Raw genomic sequence first — 17,136 nt, 5'->3', positions numbered from 1 at the left:
TGTCCACTCATACTTCACACTAAAAAAGAAAGGTAAGAAAGGTAGATGGCAAATGCAGGGTTTTCAACAAAAGACGGTCTGTTAAGTATTTTTGTACTGAAGTCAAAGATAAAGCTGTCTGTTTTTTTTTGTGGAGAGATTCTTCCATCATGGATTCTATAATGTAAGATTCATAGACGTTTTAACAATATAAAACCTCAATATTAAATACTTTCACTTATTTTAACAAGGAATCCAGCATTATTAGTAAAAGCTCTTATGCATACATGCACCCCAAAAACTAAGAGATAAAAGAATGACTTCAAAATAAGTGACATAACATGCCCAGATGTCATTGAGCATAGGTCCTTTGGAGCTTTCAACCACATTCCCAGCCTTTCATGTTTGCACCTTTGATGTGGATATCGTGATTCTTCCTGTTATCTGTTTCTTATTTAAAGCCCTGTGGATCCTTTGACAGAGTGGCACCCTAACCTGCAGGAAAAAAACAACTCATCACTGCTTCAGTAATCCTGAGTATACAGAATGGACTGGTTCATCTTCATAGAATAGAAGAAACTACACCAATCTTTACACAGAGATACAAATCTGGCAAAACATTGACCTCTTCTTTTTCTCTGTCACTACTAAGGATGTTGGTTGTAAAGACCATATAAGATGTGTTCATTCAAGCCCTCTGCCTTCAAACTCTCAAGCAGGAAGCGTAAGAGACAGTGTTTTTCACAAGCACCAAGAACAGCACCTGAGGCAGTGACCCTCCTGTCTGACCTTTTGATAAACTGCACCTTCAGATCTCACGTTCAAACATTTGACGTTGAAGAAATACAGTTGTAAACTCTTTACCAAGATGCAAGAAAACCCACACTTTTTAACTGTTCACATGACATTTAACTGTTTGTATAGGATATGAAATATTTCTCTCGATTTCAATATAAGACGGAAATAAATGAGAAAGGAGGCCAAAAGCAAAAAAAAATCTCTATCATAGCTAATAGGACTGTTCAACAACTGTCCTGTGTCTAGATAAAAGTCTCACTTCCTTTAATCTGAGAGCCCTCGAGCACTGTAATCCTTAGCCTCCCAGATGATCTCTGCCTTTAGGATATCTCTGCATGCCTATGTTTGTTTGTATGTTTGTTTGTTGTCTTTTGATGAGTGCACTGCCCTGATTCCTGATGTGTTTTCACTTCAGGTAATTGAGTAGCCTGGGTGCAGGCCTGTGTTGAATGACTGCCTGATTGATTTCATATAACTTAATATTGCTCTAATCTGAAGGCTTACATGAAAATCAGTCAAATATTCAGTGGAGAATGTGAAAGTTTCGACCTTGTCGTCCAGTGATGGTGACGTCTGTGTACTTTGTGTTCTGTTGAACATGCTTAAATAAAATCACAAAGAATTCCTGTAAAATATTTTACCTTTGGTGTGGGATTTTTAAAATTTATAACAATCTTTTGACCTTGAAAAACCGTAAATCTTCACCATTGCCACGATGTGGGCTTGAAATTTAATAAAGATGACATCAGGCTATTTATGTGTGAGGTCAGTCAGACCCTGGGGATGTCCAACTCCTCTCTTCTCTTCATATTAATAGAGTCATTTAGATCTAGGAGGGGGGTGCTGCATAAATAGTACTGTCAAAACATATCACAAATGTAGAACACGCTAAAAGGCTGCTCGAGCAGCTGAGCCTAAACTATATAGTGATGCTGGAATTATCATACACACTTAGGATTTTTATAATCAGATATTCTACAAAAAACACTTGGGTGTGATTGCCTTTTGGCTTTTACCTTTTTGTGAAATTCATAGGGAAAGAATCTGCCTGCAACATGTAAGTCACCTCAGACTGATCTTTGTATTACTCATCTTCAGTAACAATGACTGAATTTTATCTCTCAAATTATCAAGTCCTTGACTCACACAGTTGTGTGTCGTAACATAATGCAAGTTCATTACAAAATAATGGAGATGTGTGGGGAAAAGGAAAAACTCTCTCAGTTTACTGCATTATATTATGAGTGGATCAAATTGTCTGTGAAACCTCGACTACAGGGATCATTCTTACAACATAGAAAATTAATTCTGGCTTTGAAAGAATATGTATATACACATCCAGGCATACTGACATTGCTTTCCTGTCTTGCAGCTAATTCTTCACCCCTAATTTGAGAAATAGAAAAAGTACTTATGAAGGTTTGAGGGTCAACCTCTTGAGGGACTTTTTGTATTTGCCTTGAGTGATGATGACAGGCAGAAGACTTCCCCGAGGCAAGTCCTCAGGTGTTGTGAGACAGGCAACTGACAGGAACAGCAAACCGGTACACATTAACAAAAACACACATAAGCACAGTGTGAGAGGGATACAGTGCCAGTATCTTTACCATCTGCATGCACAGACAAGCTGTCCTACACAGGCTCTGTTGACATTCACAGAATAATAAAAGATGGTATTTGTTGTTTCAATATTACGTAACTCACAGTCACAAAGCATAGAAAAGGGAAATAGTTTCAAAAGTTGAGATCAGTTTTAGTATGAACAATGAACCATGTCAAGGAAAAACAGGCCAACATAGTCCAGTGTCAACAGTTGTTTATAACTAAGACTAGGGGATTAAGTCTTTAAGATATGTGTAATACATGTTTAATACTGGATTCAGTCAGTTTGCTGTGTGCAACATTTTCACAACTAGGTTTTTTCACCCATTACTACCAGTGTACCCCCCCCCTTCCTCTCTCATAAATGTATGTATAAATGTACCATAGACTGTATAAAACATTAATGTAGCCTCTGCGATGACACCTGTCCGTGAAGTGAAGCCAATCCGCAGGCGCAGCCACATTTGGGATAAAGCCGGCTCTGAGTTTCCTTTCGTACAGCTACAGGGTGCCCGTCAGTCACGTGACCTGAGCTGTGTCTCTGATAGGACAATCAAACAACCCTAATAATTCCAAACCGCTGAAAAAAAAAAAAAAAAAAAAAAACTTCATTCACCATACAATATGTGCTGATAGTGGAATGAGGGTTTTGGACCCAAGCTGTTTCTTGAACCAGGCTGCAAATGTGATTTTTAGTGCTGTAAAAGTCAGTTCTTTGGCTGGGTTTGCACGTGACTTCCGGTCTTTTTGCCACCAGCCTCAAGCAGATTTTGGATGAACAGCAACTTTTAGCTCTTCCACTTAGGCTTCATTTTTACTAACCGGATGTTGCCCCTTTGTCTATATGTTGGCCTTTAATTTAACAGACTAAATAGCCTATGTTATTTTTATCATTTAAGTGACCAGAAGTCATTTGTGTGTATATAAATATAAACATGTGCGCGCACGTACACCGTATAGGTGACAGAGAGCCCGGAAAACCACCAAAAGAAAATTAGAAAAACAAAACATCTACCAGTGCCTTCTCTGTGAAGATGCAACACTCTTTCCCATGTCTGCATGCACCCCACCTCCACCCCAGCAGTAAATCAAGGGAAAACACCGACTACCCAGCGCTCCAAGTGGCAACACTCAAAAGAGAACAAATAGCCAAAGCATAGCTTTCAGAATAGTTAATATCTCAATCTCGATTTGTAAAACTTGGTCTTGGTAAATTTGACATATTCAACACTTGCTGTTGGTTTAGGGGATTAGACATCAAAAACTTGATTCTATTTATTGTTAGCCTGCTTTTTCTGTTTGGCTCCCATCATTGATTTTGAGGTTGGTAGCTTAAACATGTGAGAATGTTTGATAATTTAACAGTTTTATGAGCACATTAAGGTACATTCAGGCATTACGGACTCATCACTGATAAGGAGGTATCATCACATTGCAGTGAGGATCTTGAGACACAACTACAGTTTACATGAATAAACATTACCTGATCATGTTGGTCATGTTCTACACACTTTTCCAGTTTGTGAATGATTTAGATAACTTTTTGATCAGCTAACCATCAATATATTACGCTTAAATGAGTAAGTTTACTTCATAAAAGGTATAGAATTAACACTGTTGTCAAGAAACTTCACCATTTTCTCTGATATAATTTTGAAGCTTTGGCTTCTTGTACAGTAAGATTTTAGAGCTGCACTTGACAAAAGTGATCATTACACCCTTGTCTAGAGGATAAAACATGGAGTATCTACTACAGGAACGACTTTATGTTGGTTGAAAATAAGTCCCCTGTGCACAGCAAAGTTAGTCATGGAGCTCCAAAGGACCAGTGCTCTCACCAAATACTTTTTACTTCTCATTTAATAACCTGCAGGTCATAACATGATAATGCCCTATGAAATATTGTTATATAGAATTGATATTTAGTGAAACTACTCAGTGAAGCTGGATGAAACCAATAAGCCTTTTGAACTACACTGTCTAGGGGACATACAGTATAGACCAGACACCTTATTTGCTATGTAATTCAGAAATAAACTAAAGTTAATATTCTAGCAAACTACCTCATAGAGACACTATCTAAACATCCCTGTTACACATCAGCCTGGCAACAAGCACCACTTCTAGGAATCTGGGAGTTCTTTGTCTTTTAACTTCTTTGGTAAAAAAAATAAAAATAAAAACATCAAGGACAGCCTTGAAACAAAAATGCTGCTGCTCCTGTACTGACAAAAACTAGCAATTGAGATGATGTCTTAACATTCAGCTCCTCTCCTCCAATCCCCCCTAAAACAGTCCTCCTCTCACCAGTTAAGTCCTTAGTGGACCAGTGATTACTGCCAGGGGACCTACAACACCAACCTTTTGTCCCCCACCCTCTGTCTTTCCCTCTGTTTCTCTCTCTCATTCATTTCATACAACTGCATGTCTCTAATTTCAAACCATTAAACATCATTTTAAGTCATGTATCTTCCTGGGAGTTTTGAGCATCTTTGTCTTGGATGGTTCCTGTTATTACCATAATTATCAGTAATAATGTACATCCGAAGTGCTTGACTCCATCTTGTATGTTCAACATTATCAACCTTCCCTATTTTGTTAACATTATAGTATTATATCTATTTCTGGCTGATCAGGCAAATAACTGCTTAATTAGAGTCCGAGGCCTGAGCCTGGTTTTCCATTATCTGTATCCATCTCTATCCATCTTCCTATTTTTTTAATCTTGCCTTCTCACTTTTGTAGCTCAACAGTCTCGGCAGACAGCTGATGGACTGAGTTGATCGAGGCATAAAGGCACTAGATAAGCCCAAAAATTACCACTTGATTTACACACGATCCTTTTTTTTAAAACTGACTGTTCACACAGGGAGAATGAAAACATACTAAACTATATAACTTTCTACACTTTCTTCAAGTTAGCGCCACATGACTCTGTAGAAGCAAAATTTTAAGCAGTAATATTGGTCCAAAAAGGTTTTTTAATCCCAAACTATTGATCCCTCCTTTCTCAAGGAGGCTTGGCTTATAGATGGATATCCAGTAAATATTTTATAGATCTGATGCTTCATATGCCTAAATAATTGCACAGTAAATGCAGGCTGGTGTCTTTATGATGATGTGACTTAATGTGCTGGCATTTTTTTTCAGGAAGTCCCTCTCTTAATTTTGTCATTGAGTCCCAGTCTAATAAACACACTAAGCTCATATACCTCACTTAACTTATTCAGCAGCTACCTGAATGATCAAGCACCAGACAGAAATACACATGGAAACTTTGTTTTCACTTTTTCTTTTAACTGAATCCTGGTACAAGAGTTTTCTTAATCCACCAGAGTCTTAAACTTAATTAGGTTAAAGTTAGCTTCTGCTAGAAAATCAGAAACAAAGTAAGGATTTTCTATAAACTGTTCAGACAACAGCTGTTTTGGCCACTCATGCAATCAGTATGGCATTGTTTTAATTCTGTCACCCTTATGAAAGCACATGATGTCCTCAAATGTACATGTTCCCATACTTGACAATGTCTTTTTGTATAATTATGCAAAATGATGATTTCCAAAACATAAAGGAAAAGATTAATTCATCTCAAACTGAAAATCAAGTGAGTGTGTGTGTGTGTGTGTGTTCGTGGGTGTGTGAAGAGCCATGAGTGTATTTATTTAATAATTGCTTTGTCATGGAAATCACATGTCATCAGTCACTAAAATTTTTTTTTTTAACGCTACCCTAAAAAAAAACCTCATTCTCGTTTTAAGTCACACAACAGACGTTACAATTAATCACTTTAAAAATGCTCCTAAAGGTTTGAATTGTTACATAATGAAAATTGAACATGAGTGTAATTGAAGTTTAATTAAAAGTGAGTGAAGAAATTTCTCATTTTACTCTTTTAAATCGTCTTTTTTTCTCCACAATGTTTGTAAAATTATTCACTTAGTGACATGGATAAAAAGAGAAGGATTTCAAATGAAGTTATCTTACCATCACTTCTGCTGTGAAGCACCATAGAGCAGTTGAGTAGACAGAAATTAACAACTAACAGTCCAGTATTGAAGTGCTGAGTTAAAGCAGCATCCAGTTAAAAAAATCCTCTAGTAAGAAAGTGATGCCGTAGGTCTCTCGTCATCCAATCTCCTCACCAGCACACGTTAAATGCAAAGCTCTTCACACACTCCAGTCCTGTGTTCCTGTGATCAGCCTCTCCCTTCTCTCGCTCGTTCTTGTTCTGCTCAACCTTCAGTCCCCACTCCACTGCGTCCTGCTCCCCTCCCCTTACCCTCTACATGGCTCGCAGTCCTTATCGCATGCACATGTTCTTTCCCTTGGAGCTTCAAGGTAGAGTCCACAGCAGTGCTTTCCTTTCCTTTCTCATCATTTCCACTCTGACATGCCTCCCCCACATTTTCGCTCATCTTCTCCCCATTGCCCACACACACACACACATACACACACACACACACACACACACACACACACACACACACACACACACACACACACACACACACACACACACACACACGCACACACTTTAAACATCTCTCATGCTTTGTCTCTGACAGCCTCCAACACTGTTGAGCTCTTGCTTACAGTCACTACATTCATAAAGTGTAATCTGAAACTGCAGGCTGTCTGTACCACAGAGACCAGTTCTCCTCTCAACTTAACTGTTGTACATTTCACTTGCAGCAAATCTAGACTTCTATCATGGTTCAAACAATGAAGATAGAAACATGACAGGGAAAGATATTTCAGTAATGAGAAGTGACCCTTAAAGGGGACATATCATGCTTGTTTCTCATTTTCACTATGCCAGACTAGGATGCCTGTAAAGCATTTCTGCCCTCAGTACAAGTCATTTAGTTCCTTCATTGCCCCACAATAGCGTTCTCAATATCCTCAGTTTAGGCCATTCTGAAGATCTCGTTAACGCGCCGTTTCGAGAATGACCTCCAGTAACCTCGCAACGTCACAGCCCTTTGTGCTCTGATTGGTCAGTTCTATCAGAGGGGCGGAGGGGGTAGTGCCAAGGGGTGGTTTTTGCAGCATGGCAGTATTTACAAAACCGCCACATTGAATGGAGCAGACTGAGTGAGTTTGCTGTTTGCCAAAACTTCACTGTAAGGCATTGATAGCACTAATAAAATGGCAGAGTGTAGGATACGTCCTTTTGCATTGGACCCTGAGTCAGACCCGGACGGTTCTGTAGCTCAGGAGGAAGAAAATCCACCTCGACACAGATCATCTCAGGACGCTTCAGTGTGGCAGTGGCGTTTTCTGCCGGAGGCCAAGGGAAGCCATGCTTCCTCTCTTTTTTTAGTCTGTAGCTGTGATTTAATGAAAATATTCCTTTTTAACAGTTTCGATACTCCTTCTGTGTTTTGTCACCGTCATCTCTTCCTTATTCCTCTCCTCTAGTTATTGAGCATTTTACAATGTGTAAAACAGCGCCCTCGTAAATGTTCTGTGGCGAATGCGTGGTGAAAATACGATACTGCACGCTGTTGTCCGCAAGGAAGCCAAGCAGAGTTGGCATCCCTTGGTGAAAAAAAACAAGAATGATTAACCAATCAGATGAGGCTGCGGTCATGACACTGCTCATCTGTGATTGACCAAGACTGTGCCAAGGGAAGCCACCCCGTCTTTGGCCTCAAACCAATCAAATCACAGTATCGTCATCCTCGAGCCACTGAATGAAATCAGGGAGGTTAGCAGTGTGCATGAAGCGGCCGGTTGTGTGTTTAAGTGGGCGGTTGAATTAATTAATACGATGTTTGAGCTAAGTCAAGAGGACAATGTACGTGTGTGAATGAGTGAGTGAGGGTGGGAGAGCTAAAGGGCGTGTGTCGGTGTTCAAAGTAAGTAAAACGAGCGCTCTCTGGGCACTCTAACAGGTCCGTTACATGAAATAGCGATACAAACTGCAACAAAGCCTTTTATGTACCCCACTCCCTAAAAAAAATACAGATAACAGGCTTTGTCTCACTTGGCTTCCTCAAAAAAAATCTCCACGCCACGCCACTGCAGTGTGGTGAGTCAAACCGGTACGGTAACATGTATAGTTTATACGTGGAAATATAGGCAGACTTCACCAATAAACTATTTCTATAACAGGGCTCTGTCCTGCTCCTTCACTTTTCTCTGTCTGTTTTATCCATCATGCTGAAAGTGTAGTCCTAAAATCGCCTCTACTGTCAGTTCGTCACTATGTTAGCACTCAGTCAAGTTAGCCAGAGCTAGAGCTTTATTTATACTCGGCTCTTGGTGGGTGAATCCCTCGGTGGCGGTTGTGTGACTAACTGACTTCACAGAGGAGGAGCTGCTTTATCAGATTACTCCAATAAAAAGAGAGGATCCTCGTGTCGTCATGAAGGTCAAAATCTCGAAGCCAAATGTCAATGACCTATTTTCAGAGGCATCAAATCTCGTTCTAGGATATCAGAAAAAATACAATATCTCATTTTTTGAAAATTCAGGGGGTGAAAGGTCTTGTTTTCAACTTTATTATTTTATATGCAAGTATTAAATCACGGATCAGCATGATATGTCCCCTTTAAACAATATGACAGAGAGTGAAATGCATCCAGCCTCTCAGGGGCATTTGTCCAGGCCTCGTCTCCTTGTGCCCAGCTTTGATCATTCTTGGCACACAGGTCATGTCCCATTATCTGTTTTTTCTCCATTGAGTCAACACTATAGCACTCGAGTGAGAGCTTCACCCTTGACTCAACACTGACGTGTAAAGAAATCTACCTTCACTGAAGCTTATGTCCTTCAATAGAAGAGATATTGAAAAAGAAATTCATCTTCTGAAATAACTGAAGCAGAAATTTGATGACGTATAGGCTGAGGAATTATGTAACTTCATGCTCAAGGGTTTTATGAACCAATCAAATACAAAGTTAATGGACTTTCTATGTGTTACAGTAGGGTTTAAATAGCACTGCACTCCAAATGTAACCTGAATATTTATCATACACAGGGTCAACATGCTTCGATAAGCACCGGAGAAACATGGACTACTTTTTTGGCTGTGGTAGAGATCATGCTGAATGAATGAAATGTGAAATGTGCATCAAGTACAAGCAGGAATTCTCTCAGATGGAAAATACTTTCTTTTATGAAACCATTTCTTTCTGAGATTAAATGAAAAGTTTAATCCATTATACTTATTATAGGTGCTTTCTTGTGGCCTTGTTGTCTGTGATGGTACATTTCATTGCCGTCTTTTCTGGCTTTATTTCTTTTGTATGTTTACATTTGCTTTAAAAGAATAACCCACGGACAAATACTTAACACAAGCTGTCACCACAATCCCTCAGCTGATATGATAACAAACAGGTCTTAGTTCTGATCAGACACATCTAGTCACTTTATATCTTTACATTGTGAACATTACTGCTCATACTTGCAATTGCTGTTCATGTGAGCAAAAAAAGCCTCCAAGGATTTCAGCCTGTGGCCTGACATAATTGTTTTATTTTTTTCCCAGCCAACAATTATAAGGTTGTTGCTGCTGGCTAACCAATAGTGGTCCATTTGAACAATTTACCTGGCTCTTTTATCAATGAAACTGCAAAACTGACTGAAACAAAGCAGACTTTTACAGTGCAGCTCAGCACTGCTTTATCATGCTGCAGTACTGTAACTTAAGAGTATGATGCTTACCTTTTCCTGCTGCTGTGATTTTTCTGTCCAAAAAACATGCCATCAGTCATTCTGAAGTAATACTAGAAACAATCATCTTAAAAAAATACACCTTAACCGACTTAAATTTGTGCTAAAAATTGATACATTTGATCATTTAATCCTATTATATAATTAAAATCATTTCAAAGGTAAATTTAACGCAAAGACGTCTGGTGTGCACTAGCAGCTTAGCTTTGGCTAATCACACTGATTGCTCTACACAGTTGTACTTGGAAGCACAGAAGTGTTTGTGGTAAAATGGTTGAAATGCTAACATGTGACAATGTGAAGATTTTGATATTTATTTACATAGTCTTTTTCTGTGGGACTGGGACATATTTGCCATCATAAGAGGGACAGGAAATGTTTCACATGTATTCAGCACCCCATGCTGGTGTTCAGAAGATAACATATTGTTATAATACTAGCAGCATAGTTACATATAGCTTTAGAGGCTGTTTACACGACAACGATTTTAGGGTGTAATGCAAAAGTTTTGTTACATTTCGGCCTCACGTTTACATGGAAACAGTGTTTTAGCTGACCTAAAACACAAACTTTTGAACACAGCCTCCAGCAGAGTGAAAAAACACACAGTTTTACAAAGTGCTGTACAGGTAGATAAAATTAAAAGGATAAAAACAGATAAGTAAAAACAGCTGGTCGGCCGACCTGAGGAACCGAGAGGGTGAGTAGGGGCGAAGAAGCTCAGAGAGGTAAGGTGGGGCAAGACCATTTAAACATTTAGAAACAGACAAGAATTTTAAAATCAACTGTAAAAGTCACAGGCAGCCAGTGAAGTGAAGCCAGTACCGGGCTGGTGTGCTCTCTTTTGCGTGTACTGGTTAAAGGTCGTGCAGCGGCATTTTGGACCCTGCGGACGGGAGAGCAGGGACCGACTCACTCCAACATAAAGTGTGTTACAGTAATCCAAATGTGATGAAATAAAAGCATGGATCACTGTTTCATAGTGCTGCCTGGACATAAAAGATTTGACCTTTGCCAACTGCCTTAAGTGATAAAAACAAAACTTAATAGCAGTTTTGATTTCGCTGTCTCATTTAAAATCACTGTCCAACTTAAAACCCAGATTGGTAACAGTTGATTACAAATATACTGTCAGATCAACAGAGGTGGACTCGCAGGGGCCACTTGGTCCACACAGCATAACCTCTGTTTTCTTTTCATTACAGTTTAAAAAGTTCAGGGCCAGCCAAGATTTAATGTGCTCAGACAAGCAAGTAGGGGTTTTACTGAGAAGCCATCTTTTGCTTTTAAGGGCACATACATCTGACCGTCATCAGTATAGGAATGGAAAGCTATTCCATGCTTTCTCAGTGTAGACCCCAGAGGCAGTATTTACAAGGAAAAAAGTAATGGCCCCAAGACTGAGCCCTGTGGGACCCCACATGACAGAGGAGCAGAGGATGACTCTGAGCCTAAAATATTGGCACTGAGGGACCTATCAGTCAGATAGGATTTAAACCAATACAGTGCAGTGTCATATAGGCCCACTTGGTGTTTTAAACGACATATCAAAATACTGTGGTCCACCGTATCAAAAGCAGCAGTTAAATCAAGAGATCTACCAAAGCAGCTTATAGCACCACCTACAGTGCTTACTACAACGTTTTCAGTCCCTCTGCGTTTCTGTGTTAACGCAGATTTTTTCTTACTGTGTTCTCACAGCACTTTCCAGTTTTGGATGAAATGTCATGCAAACAGGGCCTTACAGACAATGTAGCTACACTTTGACAAATAATGACCTGATGGTATATCATGAAAAGGGGACACCAAAGCTTTCAGGATTTATCATTTCACAAGAATCTATGAAGCTTTTCTGAAAGATCTAACCTGAAACCTGTGTTTCTTAAATGAGTAGCCTCAGTGTCGGATCCTGCCAACAGTGCGCCTGCCTGCAGCCACTGAGTACTACAAAGCATCAGGATCACTGCTACCATGAAATGACTATTTGAACTCACCGTGATTTTCATATCCAATTTTATACTCTGATTAGCTTTTGGAACGTGTTTCTCATAGCTCTCATAAACCAGTGTTGAAGCCTCTTGCAAATTTAGCTTGCTTTGTTGTTAACCTGCACATGCTTCTTACTCAGAAAATATGATTCTTCTAACTAGGCCTGCGCAATATATCGTTTGAACATCGCCATCGCAATATGCGCATGTGCAATAGTCACATTGCGCATGTGATGTGACTATCGCATTTCCCCTATTTATTGGAGAAATGGAAAAAAAGCAACTGAATTTGAAACCTATTCTATTTTGTACAGAGACATGGCCTCCTGGATCCCTTTCATATACAGCAATTTTCATCACTCACAGATAAACCCCCTTAGTCTGGATTAAACAGTATTTTAGGAATACAATGGTGTAATTGTGAGTCAACCAAATTCTTCCCAAACAGAGCTATTCAAGTCATCTGGTGAAAATTCTTCTATCCTTAATAATGCAATATATATCGCAAACCCTCCACAAATCGCAATGTCAGTTTTTTCCAATATCGTGCAGCCCTACTTCTAACCTCACAAGGAGGAATGGAAGCTTTTAAACCTCTGTACATTTTCCATGTTTAAATACTTGTTGTTACCATCACAACGGTCACTCTGCCACTAAATACTCACCTTATATAGTATGTGCATAGTTACTAGATTCAGTTGACCATTTTGTTAACACAGAGTGTTAGAGTGCCTACTCCTTTGGTCTGCACTTTAGATTACTTTGAAAATACTGGTTAAAAAATACAAAACTAAAAATATAGAAATCAGAAAAGATCAGCCAAAACCTGTTTTTTATTATTCAAGGGGCCTTTACCTGTGACACTACACTTTATTTCTTTAAGTTTTTAATAGGACTGTAAAGGATGTCATTATGGTGTTTGGTAATGAATAAAACATGAATTTATGAATTCATTGTAGACATAATTACTAACAATTATTTCTTAGTTTTTTTTCCATCGTAGCATTTTAATTGCAAGTTGATAAAAAGATTCTCAGATGATACAAAATGAAAAATAAAAATTATTATAAATCTCCATAACTTCATGTGACCTGTTGTGAATATCCAAAGCAACACTGGATTTTCCTTCCTGCAGAAACCTTGAACTTTTTTTATGTTTATTACCAGAGTTTTTGGAAATTCTGTAATTTTTTTGTCCCTTTTCCTCTTTTTTTCTAAACTAAACTGCACAGCATGAAGAAATTTTATTTTTTCATCCAAAAGGGATAAAAGGTTTGAATCAGTCAGCATTGTTTTCTTGAGTAAACTATTATGCCAGAACTATTGTGCAAAGAGTACAAGCTGTTAAAGACCATCCTACTCTGCAAAATGTTTCAGATACGTGTGAATTAGCTTTCATTTGGGGAAAAACCCATCAATCATCAATGTCTGATTTTAAAGCCAAGACAAATAACCTTTGTCATCCAGGCTAGTGGTGCAACAATTTCATGTCAAATATTTGTGTACTTTTTCCTAAACCCAGGCTCTCATGAGTGTCCTCAGTGATGGAGTGCCAGATTTTGCAATTATTTATTTGGAGTTCTGGGAGCAGATTATTTTAGTTCCAGGCAGAAATTTCCAGAGCGAAGGCGGCATAGGTCTTCAGGATGTATAAATACTCCCAGCTCATGAATGAACAACACACCAAGGAAGACACATCAGATCTACTGTAACTGCAGAGGATATCTTCAACAAAATGTGGTGAGTGAAACATTTGATCATATAATACTAATACACAAGCTAATATGTATAATATTTATCATTGAAATATTGTTACTTACAACAAAAAGTAACAAATTTAAATGTTGTTATATTTTTTTACAATAATTTTCTTCCTCTATATTAACTGGACAGTTATATTAGAAATCTAACTACTGCTTGACACATGGCATTTATAGCATATGAGCAATTTCACCAACATCATTAATTCAGGAGTCCTGATACAATTTATTTCCAAACAGGTCAACCATTTTTGAGTTTTATGAGCGTTTACTCATTATACAGTGTCACAAATTCATTGTTTTGATACAGTGCAACAAAAGCAATTCATGTTTGTTGATTGATTGTTGTTTAAAGGGCCTCTTCAGTTGTGCTCCTCCTAGCTGTGTGGACCTGTCTGGCTGATAGAACTGCTGCTGAAGAAAGCGCGCACTCACTGTCAGGTAATACAGACTCACTCTTATGTGTACAAATCGAGATATGTCGTCTTGTCAGTTTTTCTGGATTTATTAGAACGAGATTAAGTAAGGAAAATGGATATTAATGGATATTAAGCTGACGCTCAAGAAAATGTTGACAGAATAGCAAAGGCAGTCCTACCATTTTGCCCAGGATTCATTGATATCTGTATTAAATTTCACAACAAATATGGTCTCCAGTTTTGAGCCTGTTCAGAAAATAATACCAAGATATGGCTCTTTGCTGTGAGGTGCCCTCAGACCAAAATGCCCCAATTGCTTTGCCCATTTAAACAAGTATTAAGTACAATTGTAAGCCAAAGCAGTTCAGTAAGAAAAGAGAGGATGAAGGTTTTAGGTGGAGTAATTCGATAAGAGCAGAGTGTGAGGAATCCTTTCATGTTGCAGAATCAGACTGTCCTTTTTACTCAGTGTGTTGCCATCCCTCAGGATCACTTGAAGTAGTATTCAACACTCTGGTCACACATGGACATGGATCAAAGCCAGGCAGTACATGGATCCTCGTCTTTGCTTGGTGGTGAATAATTTGATGACCACTGTTCCCTCGAAGCGTTGGGGTATCTCATTCAGACGACAATCCTTTTTTCAAAGCCAAACAGTTGGATTGATATCAACCGCTGAGCATATACGAGTTCATAACTTATTGAATATTTTAATTTCTAATAGGGGGAAAAGGGAGTGAAAAAGAAAATGTGTGAAAGAGAAAAAACTCAAATTGGTGAGGCATTCTCATTATCACAGCTAGATGGTAACTTAAAAGAAGGTTAAGTGGTTTCAGTCAAAAACATACCATAAAAGAGCAACTACAAAAATGGACTGTGTGTATAATGCCCCCCTAGGTTCTCTACAACCTGTTAGGATCTACCGCTAGCATTTTTTACCAGACCCCCAATGCACATATTAGTTCTGAAAGAGCATTTGTGTATTTGGTTGGCGTTACTCAGCAAAGTGCAAAGGGCAAAAGCTCCTGCCTCTTGACACTCAAACAATGAAAAAATAAATCCAGCATACAACTGACAGAGTGCCAGTTGTGTGCAAAGGTTCAGCTCTCTTAAAAATGAGCTCTGGCGCTTTCCTTTTCTGTTTTTAAAAGGTTTATTTTCCTCAGTCCTAGGCCTAAGTTGCTTTTTTGGCACAACTTTAACATTTTTTCCTTCATTTCAAACTATAGAGAAGAGCAAGTTCAGGATTACTAATGCAATTCTTTGACAGAAACCATTCATGTTTTATTTTAACCTAACATATCTTAATTTACAACTTGTATAAAGACAAGCATATAAAAATAGAACTTGTGTCTCTGTCTCAGGCTCTAGGTTAGCATCACTTCGATCCAAGCGGATGATTGGGGCAACTTTGGCTCCTCATGTTCCCTGGCAAGCCATGGTATACCTCTCTGACACTGTGTTGGATGGAGGCCTTGGAGGAGGAGCCCTCATCTCAGACCGCTGGGTTTTAACAGCTGGAAGAAATCTTTTTGTCCGCAAGAGCAGGCAGGATAATCAGGGAAAAAGTCCACTAATTCCAAAAGTCTACCTGGGAATCCATGGGCGGGTAGAAGCCACCGAGGCCAATGCTTTTGCTGTAGAAAAGGTAGCGGAGTGTTTGAGGAGCCTTTGGGTGCAAAAAATTAAATGTACAGTTTTTCAGAGTAATACGTACTGCTGTTTTGAAATAATACTCTTGATTCTTCCCGCAGGTTGTTCTTCATCCAGGCTTCCAGAATCACACCGACTGGGACAACGACCTGGCTCTGATTCAGCTGAAGTCACCTGTAGTTATGAGTGACAAAGTGACTCCCATCCCCCTCCCTGAGAAAGGCCAGATCCCACCAAACGGAGGGGTCATCACAGGCTGGGGTTGGGGGACCGACTTTGCCTTTTCTCCATCACTTAAATTCCTTGCGCTTCCTTTGTCAGACAGCTGTCTTCAGGAAAGAAGTGTTTTCGCACCGACTGTGGATGAAAACATGTTCTGCAGTGGAAGCCTTGAGTTTGGGCAAAATGTTTGTTTTGGTGATGCAGGAAGTGCTTTGGTTGTCGAAGATCCTGATACTAAGGAGATTTACGCTGCTGGGATCCTGTCCTATGACAAGCCCTGCCGCGAAAGACAAAACGCGGTCTATATGAAGTTGTCTGCATATTTGCCCTGGATTCACAGTGTCATTAGAGGAGATACAGAGCAATCTGCAGCCCTGCGCTCTGATGCAATGACAAAGATGTACTCTTGGCAGCGGCAGTAGAGCTTCAGGTCTTCTTGTGAATTTGAATTAGATTAAAATCAGTGAATGTGTCTCAAAGTGACAGCTTTAGAGGCTGTTTGTAGAGTACCAGATCTGTTTTGTCTTTTTCAAATAAAGCTTGAACTATGGTCACTGCTGTTGTCTGTCTGCACTTTGATTAAAAACTTAAAACAACACATTTCACTCCTGAAAATAGATTGACTATATTGAATTAGAAATTTAGACATCCCCAATCACTTCCACAGATTGGGGAAAGAAAGAGTCCCCAGGCTTAGTCAGATAGCTGAAGAAGTCAACAAGTTGTTAAACTATGATACAGATTGCATTTTACTTCTCTGCCTACACTGACAGAGTTGCAGGGTCACTCAAACCAAGTAAACAAAACCATTTCTCTATCTTAAAGGTGCTGTTCATAGAGCTGATATTGGCTTACATTTGGAAAAGTTCTAAGAGGACCAAGAAATTCATCACTTCTTTTCACCTTTTCCAAGCCATGAGCTGTCTTAACTTCAACCCCCAAGCCATAAAGTGAGCTGCTGACAGCTGCTTGTCCAGTTAAAACAGCAAGAAAAGGAAAGATGGAGGAAAATTCAAAGGCGGGGGATGTAGGTGA

The 17,136-nt window shown here is 39.1% G+C and overlaps 2 protein-coding genes across 2 annotated transcripts in view; both read left to right on the top strand.

Annotated features, from left to right (window-relative positions):
• The window catches only part of dpep1 (dipeptidase 1), a 69,925-nt gene that overhangs the window by 22,676 nt on the left and 30,113 nt on the right, over positions 1–17,136 (top strand). The window lies entirely within an intron of this gene.
• hp (haptoglobin) lies at positions 13,774–16,523 on the top strand. The gene is made up of 4 exons (XM_074666433.1): positions 13,774–13,787; positions 14,163–14,248; positions 15,591–15,874; positions 15,981–16,523. The coding sequence occupies exons 1-4, from the start codon at positions 13,783–13,785 to the stop codon at positions 16,521–16,523; spliced, it is 918 nt and encodes a 305-aa protein (XP_074522534.1). The 5' UTR covers positions 13,774–13,782.

The sequence above is a fragment of the Halichoeres trimaculatus genome, unplaced genomic scaffold (assembly GCF_033239565.1).
Source record: "Halichoeres trimaculatus isolate MK-OKI-2021-1 unplaced genomic scaffold, fHalTri1.1 fHalTri1_scaffold_3, whole genome shotgun sequence".
Classification (NCBI taxonomy): Eukaryota; Metazoa; Chordata; class Actinopteri; order Labriformes; family Labridae; genus Halichoeres; species Halichoeres trimaculatus.
This window is presented reverse-complemented; position numbering and strand designations above follow the sequence as displayed.

Coding starts and splice junctions, on each gene's coding strand:
- hp (XM_074666433.1), top strand. Junction 14,249..15,590: donor AAGCGCGCACTCACTGTCAG/GTAATACAGACT, acceptor TCTCTGTCTCAG/GCTCTAGGTTAGCATCACTT. Junction 15,875..15,980: donor ATGCTTTTGCTGTAGAAAAG/GTAGCGGAGTGT, acceptor TTCTTCCCGCAG/GTTGTTCTTCATCCAGGCTT.